A 23,331-nucleotide genomic window follows, 5' to 3' on the forward strand; every position below is an offset into this window, starting at 1 on the left:
TGTTTATCTTCGATTCATGAAAGAAACCAAAAAGATTGTTTATGGATTAACTAGTTTAAGCTACAGAATGAAACAGTTCTCTGATCGGATAGACCATCCAGTTTTGAACAACTTTTAATAAAATCTATTGTCAAACACATGTATTTCTCGCATGGTGATTTGTCGGCAATACGATTCAGTTACATGAGTCTTCCTCAGGGCTCATGTTTAATTGATAGCCAATATCAGTAGGCAGTTAAGCAAACCAATTTCGACTAACCTGGTTCCCGGTTTTCGATTGACGATAATAGTCAAAATACTCCAAACATGGATCTTTATCGATATTCCCAATCTTAGGGTCAAATGAAAGGTCTTATGGTCCTACCAAAAATTACTGGTTATTTTCATATTCAACAAAAATTTACACCGAGAGAGGGAAGATTTAGAGTACGATGTAAAAATCGTATAAAATCCTCTGCATTTAAATAAAAACTAGTAGTGTTTGTATTTCATGTTAGTCGATGGGCATCATAACTAATAAAAGTAATTTTCATTCCCTCAATATAAACGAAAATGACGAGAAATAAATGTTACTCTCAGCTTCGCTTGCAAATTATGAGAACAAGATCCATGTCCAGTCAACGACATAAGCGGAACAGTATTTTCAATTGTATTGTGTTATTTCTTTTATTTGCCCTTCCAGTCATTTTCGGTTTTCAGAGAAAATTGTATGCTGTGCAGTGTCGATATTCAATCGAAGCTTCGAGAATCGAAAATGACAGGAAACGATTCACAATGATTTTTAACTGTTGGTGCTGGAGTTAGTATCTATAGTAGTTTTGGTTGTAATCCCAAGTAACAGTGTTTGTTATGCTAGCCGATTTGTTATTGTTACTAACATCTAACCACTTGCGTGACTCAAAAAGTGCAGGTTCTACTAATTTCTATGTCGGCTAAAAATAAGTTGTCGTTACGCTGTATTGCCATACTGAAATAACTTATGTCTCCATAATTTTGAAAAAACTTGTTTTCAAGTAAACTAGTCGAAACTTTGTCGCCATCGACATTGTAAACATTGAAAGAATCCCTAATGTTTTTCTATCAACAATAGAAAGGCAGTATAGTATTTGAAATTACAAATTTGATACAAGGTACAAATTTCACAACGATTTTAAAACTGTCGAGCGGAATAAAATTTTTATAAACTGTTTTTTTTATGCGCCTTCAATCAAAATCTGTTTATGAAGATATGAACAATAAACAACGAAAAAACCTCATGTTCAGAATGCTCAAAATTATTTCAAGGAGAGTGATTTCTCAATATTTTAAATTCATATATCATGAGAATCATAATATTATCACAATCGATGTTCAATCCCTATATTGTTTTCTTCATATTTATGATAGTGCATAGAACAAAAATGACTATTCTGCCTTTCATTATTTTCGCCAAAAAGTATTTTTGAGAAAAGTAATATCCTTGTTTTATTTATGTTTCATACACTTCTTGCGACTCCATATTGTGTTCGCCATATGCAAGCCAACAAAAGTTTTTTAGGTTGTATTTTCGTTATTATTACATTGGGAAAACCTACCGATAGCTATCTGAATCAATGCAGAAATTGTATGTAATAATCTTATAATATCTAAGTTATTGCTAAATCAATATGACAAAAAGATGTGGTGATTTGAAACCTAAATAACTATTTCGTAACTAATTATGTTATGATGAAACATTACAACCTTGTTTTAACCAGTATAACATAAAAAACATATTAGGGAAATGGAAGCTCCTCTTCCCCTAGAAAAAGGGGACAACGAGATCCAATACAAAGAAAAATGTATTATTTAAAAAAAACGGATCAATGGGCCACGTAATGCTTGTACGCAAATAGGCCTGAATAAAAATAACTTTTAAATGAAAAAAATTGGAAATTCTGTCTAAATAGATTCCAAGCGTAATTTTATCGTGCTTCTTCTAAAATCCCTACTATTGAGATATGGCGGGAAAATAGCCTGTACAAAAATATCGATATTTCCGTTAATAATTAACGAACTGTTACGATCTATGGCTTGTTTGATTGGGGGTATCTAAATTCTGAAAACATATTTTTTGTTCAAGGTCGATTGGTACAAATTGACATAAAAGTTTGTATAACTAAAAAAGTAAACATCAGATCTAAAAACAAGTTGCACATTTTTATAAAACTAACTGATAAATTCATCTAGTTGACAGATCTTGTTAGTTAGTGAATATCAGAGATGCCAGATCTGCAGATTTGTCTGTAAATCCACAGATTTCGTATATGGTGCTGCAGACTTTTTTTTGTTGTCCAGACTTTTGCAGACTTTTGAAAATCGAGTTTTTCGCAGACTTTTGTCCAAAATTTCAAACTTTTGAAATTGCCGTGACCTTTTTTTTCATACTATCATATCATACTTTATAGAGAAATTGCTGCCAGCAAGACATACTGACTTACTGCGGTTTTTTTTCAGATTTACAGACTTTTGAAACCCTGTCTGAAGATATTTGAAATTTTTACCTGGCATCTCTGGTTATATATTATAAAACTACTTTGGGACTACTAGTCCCCGGTTTCCGCTTCCGAACGCACCGGTAATAGTGAAGAAAAGCTCCAAAAACGGAACCCGCTTCGATTTCGCAGCGACGGTTAAACCGGTTTTCAAAAATCATGATTCAAATTAAAACTCTTCTTGTCTTCAAATATACTGTGCAATTTCATACAGATCCAACTTCCGGTTCCGAAATGATAGGGCGATGAGTGTCGAAACATTTAAATTGTTATTTAAAATGACGACGCAAAACTGGTACGCGTCGGTACGTGCAGTTTTTCTCCGTTTGCAGCGTACTTTGTTCAATTTCGTATAGCGTGCAGCGTTTAAATCTATATTTTTCAGGTGAAAAATATGAAAATTTGTACATACCGTCATTTAGAGTGACGATGCCAAAAATGGTAAAATTCTTCTAGATTTGGCTCAAAATTGATTCAGTTTGCTGGCTATATTAGTTACTTACTAAACGAACCGATTTCGGCTATATTGGTTTCAAGTTCCCGTTTCATGAAGTACCGAAAATAGTGGTCAAAAACTTTAAAACGAGACTTACTCAATTTTCTCAGAGATGATGTGATCGATTTCCACAAACTTATGTCGGTTTTCGCTTGAGAAAACTGAAACTGACCCAGGGTAGTTTTATCAAACAAACACTTTTCACGAAACTGTGTCGGGTTCGCACTTAGCAACGGGGGTTTGAGCAGACCTGATATACAAATCAGGTTCGAAACTGACTCGATTTTCAGTTCAACAACATTGAAACTAGGTTCGAAACTAGTATCAAACAAACAGTTTGACAGCAGTTAAGGTGTAAACTGGGTTAGGGTAGGTGAAAAACGACATTAGACACAAATAAAAGTTCCTACAGTCTCATAGGTTGCTGTTTAATTGGTGTTTAATAATTTAGTGCGACGATGCAAAATAATGAAAAATTCTTATCAACTTGACATAACTGTTTACAAATTGAAAAGGTTATGTTAGTTCATGCCCAAAGAAACTTTCTTATTTTATTCTAGATTGATTTCTTGACAGAATCTTCTAGTGATAGTTTTGGAAATATAAGTAATATGAGAAAGGCATCATTACATCAATAGATGGATTGAAAAGGTTTTATATTTATAAAAACGGTTGAAACAAATTACGATTACATTTTCAAAAGGTTAAGATGGAAAAGAACACCTCAACTACAATCGAATTGGAGCGAGTATGAGGAGTCTATCAAAAATAATCTATCCACAAATGTTTCTTTCAAATTATGATAAAAATCGATATTTTATTCAAACTAGAAATTGATCCTTCATTGTACGAGGTTAAACTTGAGCATAATGAAAACCGGATGAAATTTCAGTTATTCCTTCACGAATTTTCGAACTTTTGATCGAACGCTCTTCATCAGGTTTCGGACCAGTGTTGCGTCGCATTTTTTGGACGCTTGAGCCCAAATTTTTTTGAACTCCTGCATGTGCCTTATTAGTCTTCTTGAACACCCTCTTCACGATTTCCTAGTAACGTTCGATGCGTCGAAGCTGAAGGCAATTCGGTGGATTGATATTTATTCTCAACGAAATTTATACCCTTTTTCGCAAGCCAATTGAGAGTGGTTTAGGCATAGTGAGCCGACGCTAAATCCGGCCAAAACAGTAGAGGTGTACTATGCTTCTTACATAAAGGCAGCAATCTCTTCTGGAGACACTCAGATCGACAGGTTTCTGCATTTATAGTGTCGGTAGTGTAAAACATGGTTGACTTCAAACCACAAGAACATATTGCTTGCCATACCAGTACCTTTCGACCGAATTTCTCCACTTGAATCGACCTGTCCGCATCGCCCACATCTTTCCCAACGACGACAGTAAAGTATTGTGGACCTGGAAGGGTTTTTGAGTCCTCCTTTATATAAGTAATCGTCCATCAAAACGCATGCATCCGGACACTGCAAAAGACGCGAATACAATTTTCGGGCCCTTGTTGCTGCTCGCTTCTTCTGTTCTACACTTTGTTTCTAGATTTTCTGCTTCTTGTAGGTCTTCAGGTGATTTCGCCTCTTGATACGCTGGATCATTCCGATACTCGTTCCTGCTTTTTTGGTCAAATCACTTTAACATTGATTTGTTCTTCATGGTTAGAGAAACAGTATAAGCATTATTTCAAGAAAATCACAAATTTCTAAAGCAAACTTCATAAGCTTATGGAGAAAAAATGCCGCACGAAAAATTTTCACATTTTGTTCGACGCACAGCCTTCCCTAAAAAAACTTTGTAATACATACAAGTGAAAACTGGGTACAAATCACCGATGCGTTGTTTGTTTTCGCACACATGAATTACTATACAAGTATGTTGTGTTCATAAGAGTTTGATGAAAAACTAAAAGCGACTCTATAAGCTTAGTGATCACAATTTCTTACTTTCGTGGAAAACTGGACTTGTACATTTATTATTGTATGTGTACGAACTTGGCATGAAGCATCAGATGAAGTTCAACACGAGCATTAAAATTTATGACAAATGAAACCATTTATCCCATAACAATAAATTCATGTTTTACTTTCTTCTTTCAGGAATTATCACTACCGGTCGGCAGCGGCAGTCCACCTACGTGTTCCGCAGCTCGTTCCAATGAAGTCCTCGGAAGATGATCATCCGGCATCGGTGGGACAAAACACGAAACAACAAAGTGAACGAGAAAATTATCATCACTGCATTCCGCAATAGTACAGAGAGAGCGAGAGAGGTGCTCAGTACCCGGCGGAAGCAGCGATCCCATTGCCGTCGTCATCATATTTATTATCAAAGTACTCGCCCGAACGGAGCCGACCGCAACGTAGCAAAAAAAGATTGCCATTAAACCAAATAAAAAAATACATTGTATAATAATAACACACATAAATCAACGAAAACTCGCCGATGATAGCAACAGTTTCAGTATGAAATTGTTTCACAATAGAATTGTCAGCGAACAACAATAAATCGAAAACGAAAACCGAGGGAAAAACTTGTATATCGAAAGCGAAATCGGTTCCTCGATCGCCACGACAAAAAGCGAAAGCAATAAAACGGGGAAAATTTCGCAAAAAAAAAACAAATATGTCATCCAAACGATTTAGTATAGCAATGATCACTCACAAAGCGTACGTCTGCAGTCTGATGGGACTGTTGGTAGTGTCGCAGCTCAGCCACGGAGCTCTAAGTAGTAACTCAGAAGACTGTAACGAATCCGTCGCCGGAAAAACCAAGAGATCGGCCTCACCGATACTGAACGACGTGGGTGGAAACGGGAGAAACAAAGACTTTCTACTGTTCGAGAACAATGCAGTCGACCAGGATTCGAAGCCATCGACGGCGTTGACAGCAGAGACACGACATCGAAGCGGGAAAGATTTGCTGGATGATTCGTTCCAGCTGAATAAAAATTTAGCAATGAATTTGACAGGAAAATCCCTGAATGCGCCACCCTTCATAGTGGCCAACAACATAAACGGACGGCAGAATTCCAATCCGGACATACAGGACATCATCACCGGGATCGTGAAGTTGCTGAATGGTAACGTGAATGTTCATGCCAACACACAACCCACCAGAAGACATTCGGCAACTCGAATCAATAATCGAGGACCTCCAAGAATTTCGGAAGCACAACCCGTTCCCAATGAGTTTGAGATGGACATGAATGTACCGCCAACCTCGTCAAGGCCTCCGTACAATTTCGAAAGACCGGAAGCCCCGATTAGACCTTTCCTGACCGGAGTTCCCATTCCGGAACAGATCGTCCCCTCTATGCAGCAGAGCTACCGGCCCGGTTTCGTGTCACAAAATAGGCCTCCATGGCAACGACCGAAACCACGACCACCGATCTCACCGAATCGCCGGCCAATGCCGCCATATAAACCATTCCCAACTCAAGTGGACTATGGTAGACCGGAAATCGACCACAGCTCGGTAACGGTGGCACCAAGCGAAAGCAATTCGATCAGTGAAACAACGGAGAAATTGACGCCGACTGGCGAAGATTCGGAGCAAATTTTCAAACCTCCCGTGACGACTACAACCGAAAATGACCTACACGAAACTACGACCGATTTTATCGTAGAAATGGAAGACAAAAAACCAGCCAAGAAAATTGATAGACATAGTACGAAACCTTCCATAACGGAGATTCAGTATACGTTCGAAACACCGCCTGGTACGGATACGACTATCGATCCAACCTCAACGTCGTCGATCATTTTCCAAACCGAAGTACCGAGCGTCTACGAAATCAATTCCATTGAGTATCTAGCTACGGCTACGGAATCCGGTGGAAACAATTTGCTTCAACCGTCAACCACCGATTCGTCATATACCCAATCCAAAGAATCAATCATTCCAACACAGACGATCACATCGGCCACGATCTCAACCAACTCGTACACAAGAACGAGTACCGTACATTCATCAACAACAACATACACTACAGAATATACCCTAGATCACTCGACTACTAGTTCTACGGTACCGACACCAACGCTTCCATCAACACCAACAATAACAACAACAACACCAACGGCCGTACACTCGACCACTACCGACTACCGGTTCCATCCTCGCCCAGGTCTCGTTCTTGACGACCCGGATTTCAAACCGGGCGGCAGTCATCCCATGCGCACCCAAAACTTGTACGTCTCGAAACCGGAGATCCATTCATCGACCGGAGTGCAGCTCCCTAACTACGGTGAGATCTTCGACGTAACGCTATCCGCTATCCAAGGTCCGGCTGGATCCGGCTCGAAGCAAACGGTCAAACTGAACCCTTACTACCACCGTCCCCCGTCGTCGCCGGGTGATCAGCAAGAAGCGAGCATCATCCTGACGGCCAACGGCAGCGATGGTTTCGTATCGATCGATGGCAAACGTTCGTACATTGATCTGTTCGGAGATTCGAAAACCGCAACCCCATCGTCTACCAGTGACCAGATTCAACCCACCAAAACTCTCACTCCGGGTATCACGGGTACGGGTTATGCCGTAGCCGAAACGGAATCACCTCCAGAGCGACCTGCGGTGTCACAACCTCCGACAGGGACAATTCCACACCCGCCGGCAACCCAACAAACACCGCCGCACCGGCCCATCCTTCATCGACCGAAGTATCCCTTACCACCGGTACGAATCGACACGTGCATCGTTGGCGATGATTCCACATGCGATCAAACCCAAAACGAACGGTGCAAAACGGAAAACGGTGTATCCAGTTGCCACTGTCGGCCCGGCTATGCTCGACGGAAACACCGGGAACCCTGTCGGAGGATAGTTTCTCTGATGTTGTCGATGCGTGTCGATAAAATCTACGAACGGCGGATTCAGTGGGACAATTTGCTTGCCAGCCGGGACAGCGAACGATTCCAGCAGCTCAGCTACGAAGCGGTTCGAGCGGTAAGTTGTTTATAAATGTTCCATTTATGCTCTTACAAAAAAAAACCTACATACCAGACACGAATGAGCACAATTACATTGAAACAAATGAATGAAACAATTCAAAATTTCATAATAAATATTTAGAAAAAGATGATGGTGGATGCACTAAGCTAAAAATTTATTCAATTAGAGGCTTAATCTAATTCAAGCGCTCAGATTGTTTGAGAATGATAACTGATAACAAAAGGAACTAACTGCAAAGGATAGGCTCTCTTTGTGTACTTTCTCTTTTGATTATTACAGAGCCATTAAGGCAATTTCTTGAAAGATTCTAATATGAATCCAAAGCTTGTGGTGGTTTTAACTTGAAAGTTTTGAGAAGAGCAAGATGTCAAATATTAAATGAATCCGGTGAATCGTGAGAGAAAAAGTAAACAAAGAGAAACAGTCTCTTCAGTTAGGCTCTTTTATCGTGAGACTATCGAATTGATTTTCTAACCCTTCACATTTTTTTATATTGTAAAGTTTCTGAAATATATCCTTTAACTGAAAGTAAATGATGATGATTTCTGTGATATCTGCCGATGGAACTAGAAGGAATCACTCCGTATATCTAGTTTAGCGAAACCACGTCGTTACCTTTGCAGCGGCTTGTAGTTGAAAGAGGCCGATGTCAGTCCTCGATGCTAGTCCTCGTTCGTGGTCAAGGATTGCTGCGCCAGATATTGGTAGACGCATGTGCTAACGCTGACTTAGCTGTCAAGTACAAAACCCTTCAGACACGTTGATCATTTGTATAGTGTTGTGCCAGAGATGTCTATCTCCTCTGTGTGACGAAGAGCAAGCAAAATTTCTCCCCTCGCACTGACAACTTCAACGAGAGCTCTTCTCTTTCACATTTATACACCGCTGTTGTGTAAGTGTGCACGCATCATGAGTGCGTTTGTTTATTTCCTTTTACCTCTTCCACTGAATCGCACCAAAGTGCTAGAGCATTAGCTAATAAATTCTCTGAGGTGGATGCAGATACTTTCACAGAGGTGTACACGCCGGTGAGCACTTTGCTGTATGGTTTCCGTAGATGAAGCGTGGACACGCAAAATCAGCAAAATAAAACAATTTATCGTAAAATTTACGGTTTTCCTTGCAAATTTTTCATAGCAAGGCCAGATCTACTCTATATTAATTGAAGTTCACAGAAGTGTTCGCTCACAATAACGCGCCAGTGGTCACTTGGGTGTATTTAGACGAGAGCGCGTGTGAGCGATTCATGCGATTCATGTTTCACTCGCGCCAGCTGCTTTAACCACAAGCACACACTCAAATGCTGTCTATTCGACACTGAGAAGAAGTGCGCTTTCCTCTTTGTGTGGTGCTTCGTTTTTTTCATCCTCGGTGTGGCAGAAATCTGACTCTAGCGTTTATCACTCTGGTGAAATGCCATCTTTGTCGTATCCCTATCCCACAATTTCAAAGGATCAATTTTAGATACGAACGAATAATTTTTCGAGTGAGAGAATGTACAAACTTATTAATTTTACAAACAGGTAATCGATCCAAGAGAAGATTGTATATATTTTGATCGAGAAATGTTCAATTTCTCGTTAAAAACGTCGATAATCTTCGGAAAGTGTCGGTGGTATACTGTGGTGACAATACAATGAACAAAACATGTGAAACAGTCCGCAAAAAATATTTTGTTACTTTCACTGATTTTCACATATTAAGAACTAATGAAAAAACAGAAAAAATTCGCAGAAAAAATTCGCGAATAACGTTCATATTGTAACTTAATGTTATCAATACATGAATGAATATTGACATAGTTAGAACGCATGCAGCGATCAAACGCTTGTTGTTTTGTTGCAATTCAAATAATAGCTGAACTGAAACTGGCGGTAAGCCGAGTTCATCGAGGGGTCCTATTCAAACAATATTTGGTTCAATAATAGTAGTTATGGGATAATGCTAAAATATAATTAATTGTGTTCCTGCCATATTTGAATGATTAAGAAGTATCTACGATTAACTTTATAACACAAGCTTGAATTGATTCCATTTACGATTTACCGTATCGCTTGTTAATGAAGATTTCAGTGTGGACACGACTCCGTCGACAAATGAATCCATTTTTAGGCGTATAATATCGAAGTGATGTTTTCGAAGCAAATTAATTGTAACAAATTCATCAAAAAATCACTGAGATTTTAAATTGACCTGTTAGTCAACGAAGTATCAAAATGTGTTGTCTTCTGCGATCGCACGTTCCGATGTATATATAAATTGTAAGATAAATTTACAAATTTAAAGAATTTCTTAGTTTCTATAGTTGAGGTTATCCCAGTATATAGAACAGTTTTAAATCCCTCGTTTGATGATGAAACACTTGAATAATCAACGGTTTTACTACCTGCCTTCGTTCAAACTTCAATAGCTAATTGATATTTAATATACTTCAGCGGACACGATGTGCAGCAGACGGAAAGTTGCACCAACACACAGCAAAAGCGACTATCCAGCTATCCAGCGAGTGAACGCATATACTTTACAATCTGGTTTTTTTTATAACTATTTATTGGAATATGAGCTAAAATTAAATTATTAAGATTTGAATTGGGTGTTCAGCCACAAGTGATGACTTTTCAGCCCCATTATATACATGATTTGGTTATTACCATGAAGACATCATTTTCTTCCGCAATCCTGAGATTTTTGTGTAGGGAAAATTCTAAACCTACTTGTATTGTGTAATGGGGAAAAGGAACTTTTATACTAACTTACTAACTAATACAGAGAGCGAATCGATTCAATTGAAGATTTTGTCGGAATTTGCTTATAATATTATGTGACATTACATCTAATGGTTCTATATTTGTGAGTCTGTGTAACTCATTTGTACTAAACCAGGGAGGACGCTTCAAAATCATTTTCAGAATTTTATTCTGAATCCTTTGAAGCGTTTTCTTCCTGGTGGAACAACAGCTTGACCAAATTGGTACCGCATAAAGCATGGCTGGTCTGAAAATTTGTTTATAAATTAACAATTTGTTTTTTAGACAGAGCTTAGAATTTCTGTTTATAAGAGGATATAAACATTTAATATATTTATCACACTTTGCTTGGATTCCTTCAATGTGATCCTTGAAAGTGAGTTTTTTGTCATACGTTAAACCTAAGTATTTAGCTTGATCAGACCATGTCAATTCCAAGCCATTTAATTTGAGAATGTGATTATTGTTTGGTTTAAGAAAAGAAGCTCTTGGCTAATGAGGAAAGATAATTAATTGCGTTTTTGCTGCATTTGGTTTAATTTTCCATTTTGACAGATAATCACTGAAAATATTTAAACTTCTTTGTAGGCGACTGCAGATCACTCTTAGATTTCTACCTGTGGCTAACAGACTTGTGTCGTCACAGAATAGCGATTTCTTACCACCACCGGGTAGATTTGGAAGATCAGAAGTGAAAAAATTATACAAGATTGGAGCTACGCTCGAACCCTGCGGAACACCGGCTCGTAATAGCTAACCTGAAGAGTACGATCAGTTAAATAATTTTGAATCATTTTGATCAAATAAATAGGAAACTGGAAATCAGACATTTTTGCTATTAAACCTTTGTGCCAAACACTGTCGAATGCTTTTTCTATGTCTAGAAGAGCAACTCCAGTGGAAAACCCAGAATATTTATTTGACTTGATCATGTTCGTAACTCTGACAAGTTGATGAGTAGTTGAATGTTCATGACGAAATCCAAACTGCTCTGGTAAAATAATTGAATTCTCATTTATATGAGACATCATTCTCAACAAGATAATTTTTTCAAAAAGTTTACTGATAGAAGAAAGTAAGCTAATTGGTCGATAACTTGATGTTTCTGCTGGATTTTTATCAGGTTTGAGGATAGGAATTACTTTAGCGTTTTTCCATCTTTTTGGGAAGTAAGCTAATGAAAAACACTTGTTGAAAATTTTAACCAGGAGTCTCAAGGCAACATCGGAAAGATTTTTAATAAAAATATTAAAAATTCCATCATTACCAGGAGCCTTCATGTTTTTAAGTTTCCTAATAATTGACTTAATTTCATCAAAATTCATCTCAATAATGTCAACTTGTAATAACACTTGAGTCATATTTCAGTGAGACTTCATTTTCAATAGGACTCACAACGTTCAAATTAAAATTGTGTACACTCTCGAACTGCTGAGCAAGTTTTTGAGCTTTTTCGCTATTCTTAAGAAGTATTTGATTTCCTTCCTTGAGAGCAGGAATTGGTTTCTGAGGTTTCTTAAGAACCTTAGAAAGTTTCCAGAAAGGTTTAGAATATGGTTTAATTTGTTCAACTTCTTTAGCGAAATTTTCATTTCGCAAAAGAGTAAATCTATGTTTAATTTCTTTTTGTAAATCCTTAACTATGTTTTTCATAGCAGGATCACGAGAACGTTGATATTGTCGTCGACGAACATTCTTCAACCGAATGAGCAGTTGAAGATTGTCATCGATGATAGGAGAATTTAATTTAGTTGGAGCTTTGGGAACTGAAAGGTTTCTAGCTTCGATAATGTAATGATTCAAATTATCAATTGCTGTGTCGATGTCCGAAGAATTTTCTAAAATAGTTTCATGATCCACACGATTTTCAATGTGAGATCTGTAATCCAACCAATTAGCTCTATGATAGTTGAATATAGAACTAATTGGATTAATTATAGCTTCGTTGGAAAGTCTGAATGTTACAGGAAGATGATCTGAGCAAAACTCAGCATGTGTAATCGGTTCACTACAAATGTGACTTTGATCTGTTAGAACCAGAGCAATTGTAGACGGGTTTTTCACGGAAGAGAAACAAGCTGAGATAGATTATTAAGACAGAGTAACCGAATATGAAACATTGGAAAAATCTGGTCACGGAATTTAGAAATAAAAAACCTTTTGCAATTGTGGACTTTTTCGACATGGAAGCAGGAGTCCATATGATCAATCCTTGGATAATCCTTGCCGAAAAATAGGTACTGTCAATTCTCCTAGTGCAGTGATCCCTAACCTTTTTATTTCGCAAACCCCCTTCGGAACAATAATAGTTCTCCGTGAACTGCCACGTTTAAAATTTATTTTGTGCGCTGGAAATATATTTACACTCTTTAACAAAAGCTGTACTATGGAGGGATCTGAAAATGACACACTAGTTTGAGAAAACGAAAACATAGTTAAAACCAGTATTGTTCTGAATTTGAAGAAACAACAAAACGTACTGCTAGGAACAATTGTTGACAGAATACTGAGTTCTTCATGAAAATGATTCGTGGTCTCCAAAAAACTACTCCAGCAGCATCGAGCTTTACATGCAAATTTTGCCTATGGGTCCAAGTTCAGGGCCAGAAAGTGTGATGCTAAAACTCTCGCGAATCATTAATTAGCAAACCAAAATGTTGAAAGCTCGTGCTCTGGGTGAGCCAAAATAGACAAGCTATCCAAAAATAAGTTTCAATTAAGAGAAGGTTGTTATCTAATGAGCAACGATAGTAGAAAACGCTCGGATATAAGCAACTTTTCCACCATCCACTTCATACGCTCGAACTGCTCCGATGAAAAATATTAACCACCTCGGAATGAGTGAACAAAGAAAAAATAATGAAATTTTCATCTGGTATCCATCCATAACAGGAATCGATCAAAATCTGTTTGCGTCGTGCCCCGCAAACCAACCAATGATAATGAGACCCCTCTCCGCGTTCCGCCGTTGGCCGTAGGTGATCCATTTTCTTCCTATGGCCATTTCTCTTTCTTCTTTTTGCTAGCTGTGCGCACTCATTGCAGAACACTCTCACCTGGTATCATAATCTAAATAATTTTTTTTTTTCATATTTCCTTCCATCGTTTGCTCGCTCACTTGCTGTCGAAATCAACCTGAACAGATGGATTCCGCTATGTCGATGACACCATTTTCGGACGAGTTCATGGAGGCACGGGTGAACGGCATCTACACCACGAATCCGGCCTCGCAGGGACTGAAAGGAGTGTTCGTCAACTACACGATCAGCCTGGACGAGAACGCGGAAACGTTGCGACCGCAGCTCAAATCCGACATCCAGCGGCACCTGTTGGGGGTGATCCACCGCCGGAACAACAACATCGGTAATTCGGCACTGTACGTCGACAGTCCGACCGGTGCGGTATCCAGCGTGCAGGATGTGGACGAGTGTACCTCCGACGACCTGAACGATTGCGACGAGGACGCCAACTGTACCAACATGTTCGGGACGTTCCGGTGCGAGTGCGAGTACGGATACCGGGATCCGTGGGCCGATCAGCCACAGCGTGCCGGGCGGGAGTGTTTGTCCTGTCCGGATTCGTACTGCAATAACCGAGGTACCTGCATGTACGACAGTTCCAACAACAAACAGGTATGCAAGTGCCTCGGCAGCTATTACGGGACGCAGTGCGAAATCGATGGGGAAGTGCTGGGAGTCGCTGTCGGAGCTTCCGTCGCCGCGGTTGTCATCATTGTACTGACATTGATCTGTTTGATCATGTGGAGGTGAGTGAAGTGGTTTTTTTTGTGTGTTTCCTAATCACTTCGTTCTAACATGGCATGACTTTCTCTCAACAGTCGCAAATGGCAACGTGAGCACAAAAACGCGATGGGTAGTCCCGTGTTTGGATATATGGGTGGTGGCCAAGTTAAAACTCCGGTGATGGGACAAGCTCCCTATCAGGTGACCCTAGAGGATCGAATGCGGTGGGCTCAAATAGCCGATGTGATGGCACAGGCAAATCATTATGCGGTACTGTGCTCACTTTAAAGTAATGTATGGAATTTAGATTGACACTTTTTGTTTACGATTTTCTAGGCCGAACCGGTGGCACCACCCCGACCAGGATCTGCAATGTTCGGATATCCGACATTACAGACGATCGGCAATATGAACACACTGAGTATGCACGGAACGTTGCCTCCCATGCACGCGGCCACTCTGCCGCCAGTCCCTCTGCCAAGGTGAGTAAAATCGAATCTCAACTATAGTGTGATTCTGTAGGCATATGATGTTGTCCTCGAACAGGGGTCTCGGACTCAACCGGAACGGCATGCGAACTTTGGAGAACTCCAGCTCCAGCGAAGAAGAAGACCGAGCCGATCTGCTCGGCAGGAATTTCAACGTGCCACGTCCCAAGAGTCGAAGCAATGCCAGCGTTACTGTAAGTAGTCCGACAATTTCGGAACATAAACATAAGCAACTGTGAATGTGACTGTTTTTTTTTGTTTTTGTAGTCAGGAATCTACTACGATGTGGATTACGCCCCAGCCGGAACCGAACAGCTGTACGGTATGAGCAGTACTCTCGGAGGCAGTACTCCGGTGCCGACTTCCAAGGCCCAGAGTAGCATACCAATGAGCACCTACACATCCAACAGTCGACCAATGCAATCATCGTACTACAAATGAGGTGATTCTGCAAACAAAAAAAAATTAACAAAGGACAGTGATAAGGAGGAATGCAGAGAAATACTGTAGAAATTCCAGTGAACACGATGGAAGTATGTTCAGAATCTCGATTAGGAATCTCATGACCCGAGGGAGGTGACCGACTGTTGAAGAGATTCGAGGCCAGCGAAGATCCTCTTCATTCAGTTTTAGTTTTATGCATTAGTGTTGTATAATCACTAAATTCTACAGATACGGAGCTATTATTAGATAATCGATGGAATGTTTTTTGTATAAATAGAAGAACCTAACACGCTTACGAGCGGCAATTGTAATGTTTAGTGTGTAAACAAAACGAAAAAAGCGAAAACGGCGCCCAAGTCGAAAATAATTCACATTGGTAGTGAACGTGCTTTTTTCTTAGCATATAAAATGGAAAAAGAGAAAAAGATATTGTAGCAAGTATTATTAATAAATTTCTAGGAGTCGTGTTAACATTTTTTCATTTATTTGAATGAATTTCCTGAAGTCACATTCAATACTGACCCCATACAGACTCACATCAGCAGTGGAAGACGTGGTAACATTACTACTTGAAGGTAAGTCATTATATTAAATTACACAACCTTTCATCTATATATATAAAATAAGAGCGAAAAAAGTGTTGTTGCTAATGTTCTCTGGTATGCGTGGACCGATCTCTAAATGATTTAAGGCTATAGTACATAAGGAAAATCCTTCGGAAAAGTGGAGAAAATCTTGAAAAATGTTATGTATGGACTTCCATACATAAATTTTCCACTCAATGCATGCTAGATCTGCAATGATTGTTTGGCGCGTATCGAGTTGTGTAATGCTTGCCCACTGGAGAGCAAAATATGAATACTAGATTATTGATAAAATCGTTTTACGCCAAACGAGCTGATTTGTGTTCAAATTTTATTGAGCCGACTTGATTCACGTGTTTATTTATTTCGAACCACATGTTCAATCAGGTATGGGCGCCAAATGAATGGCATACAGGTTTCCATTTTTCGCCGTCAATGCCGTCAATTCAAATTTAAGAACGACATAAAAAAGAAAGTGTTTCCTTAAAAGTTCAGAAATGTGAATCTCTATCTTCACAATGCATGTAATTATTGTTGTCACAATGCACTGAACTTTTATCCAAAAACAACAAGATTGAAGTGTGCAATGGAACAATTCTATTCGAATCCAAAGGTTGTTTTAAGGTTTTTTCGGCTTAAATTTTACATAAACATTACAAATGCCCGAAAAGTGAAATTAACATCACCAGTTGGGGCCAGTTGTAGTCATACTTCTTGAATTTCAGTAGATTAACCCAAATAAAACTGTTACAAAAAGTACATTTAATTGATAAATTAAATAAATTTGGAGTGAAATGCGAATAAAATTTGGAAGGGTAACGACTTCCCCGTTCATCGCAACTCGAGTAGTCATTTTATATGCGAAAACTAATTGTCAGAGTGAGATCTGCTATCTCTGTTCGATAGATTGACTTTCAGAGTAAGTTGAAAATAGGTGTTTGCGTCGCTATAACAGTAGTACTGGAAAAAATTTTCAACTATTTCTGTCAAATCCATTCACCTTCAGCACCAATAATGGCTTGATACATTGGGAGTTTTTGTGCGTATTTTTCGCAAAATTACCTCCAAATATTGGAGAATATTGAATATCATGGATAGAACGGGGTTCGGGAATCATCACATTGCCATTTTCACCTCTTTGAAACGATACATCGACTTTCTCACACACTGAAAAATTGCTGAGACTCATTTTATCATTCAACGTCATTGATCGCGAACAATCATGATCACATTCTTCTGAAACCGAATTTCGCTCAGGTCGTTTGATTATTCTGATTTAGTGAGTGTTCGAAATAATTTCCATCCAAAGATAATTTTTCAGCGGTGCGAAGTTCGCCTGGAGAGCTGTAGATACAGAAATAAGGAGAACAAGTGCAGAACGCACAGGAACAAGTGTGGAAGGTATAGGAACAGGTACAAAAAATGAAAAAAATATAGAAAGTACAGGAACAAGTAGTGAAACAAATACTGAAAATACTGGAACAAGTGCAGAGAGGACAGGAACATGTAGAGAAAGCACAAGAGTACTCGTAAGGAGTTTGTGTCATGAAGTTTGAGTTTTTATATGGAAAATTGTATGTTGCCTGTCCGCGTGTTGGCAAACCTTCGGTTTACCATACTTACCTTACCTAACAGCTATATGCCTGGGGTGTCCTTTGCTGTATCAAGCATACGTCTCCACATAACTCGGTCCATGGCTGCTCGTCGCCAGCCACTCAAGGCACGGATGCTTCTGAGATCACCCTCCACTTGATCGATCCACCTTGCTCGCTGCGCTCCTCTTCTTCTTGTACCAGTCGGATTAGATTCAAGAACCATTTTCACTGGGCTGTCGTTCGACATCCTTTTGACATGCCCAGCCCATCGTAGACATCCGATTTTAGCTGTCCGTACGATGGGTGGTTCTCCTAGCAGCTGTTGCAATTCGTGATTCATACGCCGTCTCCACGTTCCGTCTTCCATCTGCACTCCGCCATAGATGGTCCTCAGTACCTTTCTTTCGAAAACACTGAGGGCGCGTTGGTCCTCTGCCAACATAGTACAGGTCTCGTGGCCATAGAGAACAACAGGTCTAATTAGCGTTTTGTAGATGGTCAATTTCGTGCGGTGGCGTACTTTTCTCGATCGGAGGGTTTTTCTGAGTCCAAAGTACGCACGATTCCCTGCCAAAATGCGTCTCTGAATTTCTCTGCTGGTGTCATTATCGGCGGTCACCAGTGAGCCCAAATACAGGAACTCGTCAACCACCTCGATATCGTCACCGTCTATCAATATTCGTGGTGGGAGGCGTAGTGTTTCTTCTCTAGAGCCTCTTCCTCTCATGTATTTTGTTTTCGACGCATTTATGGCCAATCCGATACGCCTAGCTTCAGCTTTCAGTCCGATGTAGGTTTCCGTCATCTTCTCAAGGTTACGTGTCACAATATCAATATCGTCAGCGAAGCCAAAAAGTTGTACGGACTTTCGGAAGATCGTACCACTCGTGTCGATCCTCGCTCTTCGAATCACACTTTCCAGGGCAATATTGAACAAGATACAAGAAAGTCCATCACCTTGACGTAGCCCTCTCCGAGATTCGAAGGGACTCGAGAGCGTCCCAGATACTCGGACGTAGCACATCACACTATCCATCGTTGCTTTGACCAATCGCGTCAGTTTATCCGGGAAAACGTATTCGTACATGATCTGCCATAGCTGTTCTCGATCGATTGTGTCGTATGCCGCTTTGAAGTCAATGAATAGGTGATGCGTGGGTACGTTGTATTCACGACACTTCTGGAGTACTTGTCTTATCGCGAATATGTGATCCGTAGAGGCGCGGGCTCCAGTAAATCCCGCTTGGTACGGCCCTACGAATTTCTTAGCTATTGGTGATAGACGACGGCAAAGGATTTGGGAGAGTACCTTGTAGACGGCGTGATTACGCGGTAATTGCAATAGTCTAGCTTATCGCCCTTTTTGTAGACGGGACATACCACTCCATCCATCCATTCCTGCGGTAGAATCTCATCCTCCCAAATCCTAGAGATCATCCAGTGCAGCGCTCTAGCCAGTGCCTCTCCTCCATGTTTGAGCAGCTCGCCTGGCAACTGGTCATTGCCCGCGGCTTTGTTGTTCTTCAGCTTGCTGATCTCCTCAATTATCTCCGACAGATCAGGGGCTGGGAATCAGTCGTCGGCTGAGCGTGCACCCAGATTGATTCCTGTACCGTTCTCTGTATCTTGTGCTTCGCCATTCAGATGCTCGTCATAGTACTGCTTCCACCTGTCGATCACCTCACGTTCGTTCGTGAGAAGGCTATGTGGCTGCACCGATGTAGAATATATACGGACTACTTTCGGACAATAGTGAACTATCCGGCTGGATTGTCTAATCAGAACTAAAATATATTTACAGTAGGTAGAAGAAGTGTAGTGTAATAATGATTTGTATACGCGTGCGTGTATGTGTTGGCATATTGGGATGATCAAATTAATGTCGATTACGCCACATCACTCCCCCCGTAGAATTACCAATACTGACGAGGGATTTTCACGCGGCGTCCAGAGCGTGTTTGGTAGGTGTTCGTCTCAGTTGACATCTTGGACTGCTCTACTGGTGGATGAATCTCCTCTGCTTGTGTGAAAGCTGCCTTCAGCCGATCGATAGATATCACAGTAGATTTACCATTTACGTCTACAATGAAAACTTTTTTCTTCCGGCGAATAACTTTATACGGTCCGTCGTACGGTTGTGTGAGAGGAGGTTTGATTGATCCTACCTTCACGAAAACGTGGCTGCAGGTAGATAACTGCTTTTGTACAAATGAATTTTTCGAGGAATGATTAGCAGTCTGCGTAGGACGTAACTTCGTCATTATTGTCTTCAGGTCGGTGACGAATGTTGAGGTTGGATTTTTCATTTCACTGTCGGAGAAGAATTGTCCGGGTAATCTTAGTGATGTACCGTAAGTAAGTTCAGCAGCCGTTGCTTGTACATCTTCCTTCAGTGACGATCGCATGCCCAGAAGCACGATGGGTAGAACTTCGGTCCAACGGGAATGTTGATGGCACATGATCGCTGATTTGAGCTGACGGTGTGTTCGCTCAATCTGACCGTTTGCTTGCGGGTGATAAGGCGTTGTACGCAGATGTGTTATTCCTAGCATTTTTGTTAGTGTGCGAAACAATTCCGACTCGAATTGTCTACCACAGTCAGTTGTTATATTGGTTGGTACGCCGAATCGTGCGATCCAACCCTCGACGAAGGCACGAGCTACGGTGTGTGCAGTCATATTCGGCAACGGGTAGATCTCAGGCCATCTGGTGAATTTATCGATAATAGTGAGACAATATAAATTCTCTTCGGACGGTGGAAGAGGTCCGATCAAGTCCATATGGATGTGTGCGAATCGGTTATCTGGTACCGAAATTCTGCTTATTGGTGCTTTATTGTGCCGTTGTATTTTTGATTTCTGGCACGGAATACAATGCATAACAAATTGCTTGCAGTCGCGACGTAGTGATGGCCAGATGAATCGGTCCAAAACTAAGCGAGTGCTGGCACGAATTCCTGGGTGCGACGTTTCATGCAGCTTCTTTATTATTCGTTGTCGAAACTCGAGTGGAACGAACGGACGGATGGCTTCTGTTGACACATCGCAGTATATGGGTGTGGTTGCTAATGGTGATTTAAGTAATTTTAGTTTTACTGAAGTGTTGCTTGGAGGATTGTTTAAAAACTCTTTCAGTTCTGGATCTGATTTCTGGGACTCAGCCATACGACCATAGTCGATCACAGTAGTAGTAATCGAATCGATGCGACTTAGCATATCAGCGACTTTGTTGGATTCGCCAGATACGTGCCTAATGTCGGTAGTATACTCACTTATAAAGCTGAGTCGACGTTGTTGTGTTGGACTGGCTTTATTCGGACGCTGGTGGAAAGCAGTGACCAGCGGCTTATGGTCTGTGTAGACACAAAATTCTCGAGCTTGTAGTGTATCTCGAAAATGTTTGATGGCTTCGTACATAGCGATTAGTTCTCTGTCGTATGTGCTAGCCTTTTGTTGACTTTCGCTCAACTTTCGCGAGAAGAATGCTAGTGGTTGCGGGCCATTTTTAGCGATTTGATACAGAACTGCTCCGATAGCTGTGTTAGAAGCATCGACATCCAGTGCGAGTTTTGCTTCTGACGATGGATCAGCGAGAAGAGTTGCGTTTGCTAGGTCATGTTTACATTCCTCAAACGCTTTATTCGAAACCTCGTCCCATATTAAAATGGTTGTATCGTTGCGAGTATTTCCAGGGATCATCGATTGTAAAATTTGTTGGTTTACGGCTGCTTGTGGAATGAAGCGCCTGTAAAAATTAATTGTACCGAGAAATCTTTTTAACTGTTTAGCTATCGTTGGTCTTGGAAAATTTAGAATTGCTTGCACTTTGTTAGGCGTTGGTTTGATTCCCTCTGGTGTTATTTGATGGCCTAGAAATTCAACGGTAGGTTGCCCAATCTGGCATTTCGCAGCGTTGATGGTGAGTCCGTTTTGTCTCAGTCGATCAAACACTGTTCGTAGATGTTGCTTATGCTGCTCAACATTATCTGACGCTATGCATAAATCGTCGATATAAGGGTAAACAAAATCTAGGTCACCAAAGATAGCATGTAGGTGCCTTTGGAGAGTTTGTCCTGCATTGCGCAGTCCGAAGGTCATATATTTAAATTCAAAGAGCCCGAAAGGTGTGGTGATAGCTGTTTTAGGGACATCTTCGGGTGCCACAGGGATTTGGTGGTATGCACGTTGCAAATCTATGCAAGAGAAAATTTGCTTACCGTACAAGATGCTGGAAAAGTCTTGAATATGTGGTACTGGATAACGGTCTGGTACTGTGATGGCATTCAGATTCCGGTAGTCACCACATGGTCGCCACTTACCATTCGATTTTTTAACAAGATGCAGCGGGCTGGCCCAATTACTTTTAGATGGTTGACAAATCCCCTGCTCCATAAGAAACTGGAATTCTGCCTTTGCTTCTTTGAATTTGTCCACAGGTAACCGGCGTGGTCGACAAAAAACAGGTTGCCCGGTGGTAACAATCTGATGCATGGTGCTGGCTGTTGTTGGTTTGTGTTTCATATTCAGGATCGTTATGTCTTGGTATTCTGTAAGGATTGAAGCGAATGGTGAACTCTTATCAAATGTAGTTATAGTTGGCTCTGATACTGCATCGATATTTTCGATTTCCAATCGGGTGGTGTTGTCGATCAACTTGTTTCTCCGCAGATCCACGAGTAAATCGTAGTGTTTCAGGAAATCGGCACCAATTATAGGTGATTTGACATCGGCGATGACAAAAATCCACGTGAATTGTCTTCGTAGGCCAAGATCAACGATGAGTCTTTTGGTACCAAATGTTTGAATTGTGGAACCGTTTGCTGCATAAAGTTGATGTGATGTAGTTGGTGTAAGGCGTTCTCTAGATGATGGTGGTATGACAGATATATCTGCCCCAGTGTCGATGAGGAATCGATTTGACGTCTTCAGGTCGTGTATATGGATGCGCTGGACGTTTACAGGTTGGTTCAGGCTAGTGCTGGTGTTTTGCTTCGGCGACGGTTCGCTAATTGAAGCGGGCGGTGGTTGGTGTGCGTTAACGTTGTGGTCTAATTGTCCTTCGGTCGAGTATATACCTCGATGTTTCCATCGAAAAAAATACACTTAACGTCTTGGTTTCCGAATTTTGTCTTCTCACACTTCCGAGCTTGTGCACCATGTCGGTAGTGAAACCAGCAGATCCATCGGCGTGGTGTCTTGCTTCTCCCTGGTGTTGGATCACGACGACTGAAAGAGCGTGAGCGCGGGCGACTGTTTTGACGGTCCCGTCCACGAAAATCAAACGACAAGGCTTCTTCCAAGCGTCGCGATAGAGCTTCGATTCTTTGTTCGAGAGACGATGTAGAGGTAGATGTTTCTGGGGTAGTCTGCACAGCAGAAATTTGCTCACGGGGTGCTTCCAAAATTTTATCAGCTACTTTGGCTTGCTCGTCGAGTGTCGCGGTAGGCATAGCAGCGATAATGGATCGAGCAGTATTTGGAAGTGCTCGCAGCCACAGGTTCGCTAGCACATTGTCGGTGCATCCCGCGCCACCCAGACGGCGCATCTCGGTCAATAATACACTTGGCTTTTGGTCTCCTAGAGATATACCCGAGAGCAAACTAGTCAATCGTTGTGTTTCCGATGGGCGGAAATGTGCAATCACGGCAGATTTGAGGACATCGTATCTATCGTTAGTGTTTGTTTCATTACACCTTGATATCACTGAATGCACGAATTTCGCGCGGGAGCCAAGAGCGACTATTACAGCGTTAAACTTGA

General features: G+C 40.7%; 1 protein-coding gene across 2 annotated transcripts in view; it reads left to right on the top strand.

Moving 5' to 3' along the window:
* The window catches only part of LOC131436427 (uncharacterized), a 57,026-nt gene extending 41,123 nt beyond the window's left edge, over window positions 1-15,903 (top strand). Inside the window, exons 2-7 of one of the 2 annotated variants that reach the window (XM_058605145.1) lie at window positions 5,114-7,964; window positions 13,861-14,483; window positions 14,556-14,730; window positions 14,797-14,942; window positions 14,983-15,142; window positions 15,216-15,903. In XM_058605145.1, the coding sequence (XP_058461128.1) occupies window positions 5,640-7,964; window positions 13,861-14,483; window positions 14,556-14,730; window positions 14,797-14,942; window positions 14,983-15,142; window positions 15,216-15,389 (3,603 nt within the window). In that variant the 5' untranslated portion in view covers window positions 5,114-5,639 and the 3' untranslated portion in view covers window positions 15,390-15,903. The remainder of the gene's footprint in view (window positions 1-5,113; window positions 7,965-13,860; window positions 14,484-14,555; window positions 14,731-14,796; window positions 14,943-14,982; window positions 15,143-15,215) is intronic. The other variant, XM_058605146.1, reaches the window with a different exon arrangement.
* The last annotated feature ends 7,428 nt before the right edge of the window (window positions 15,904-23,331 follow it).

Source organism: Malaya genurostris, chromosome 3, assembly GCF_030247185.1.
Source record: "Malaya genurostris strain Urasoe2022 chromosome 3, Malgen_1.1, whole genome shotgun sequence".
NCBI classification, from domain to species: Eukaryota; Metazoa; Arthropoda; class Insecta; order Diptera; family Culicidae; genus Malaya; species Malaya genurostris.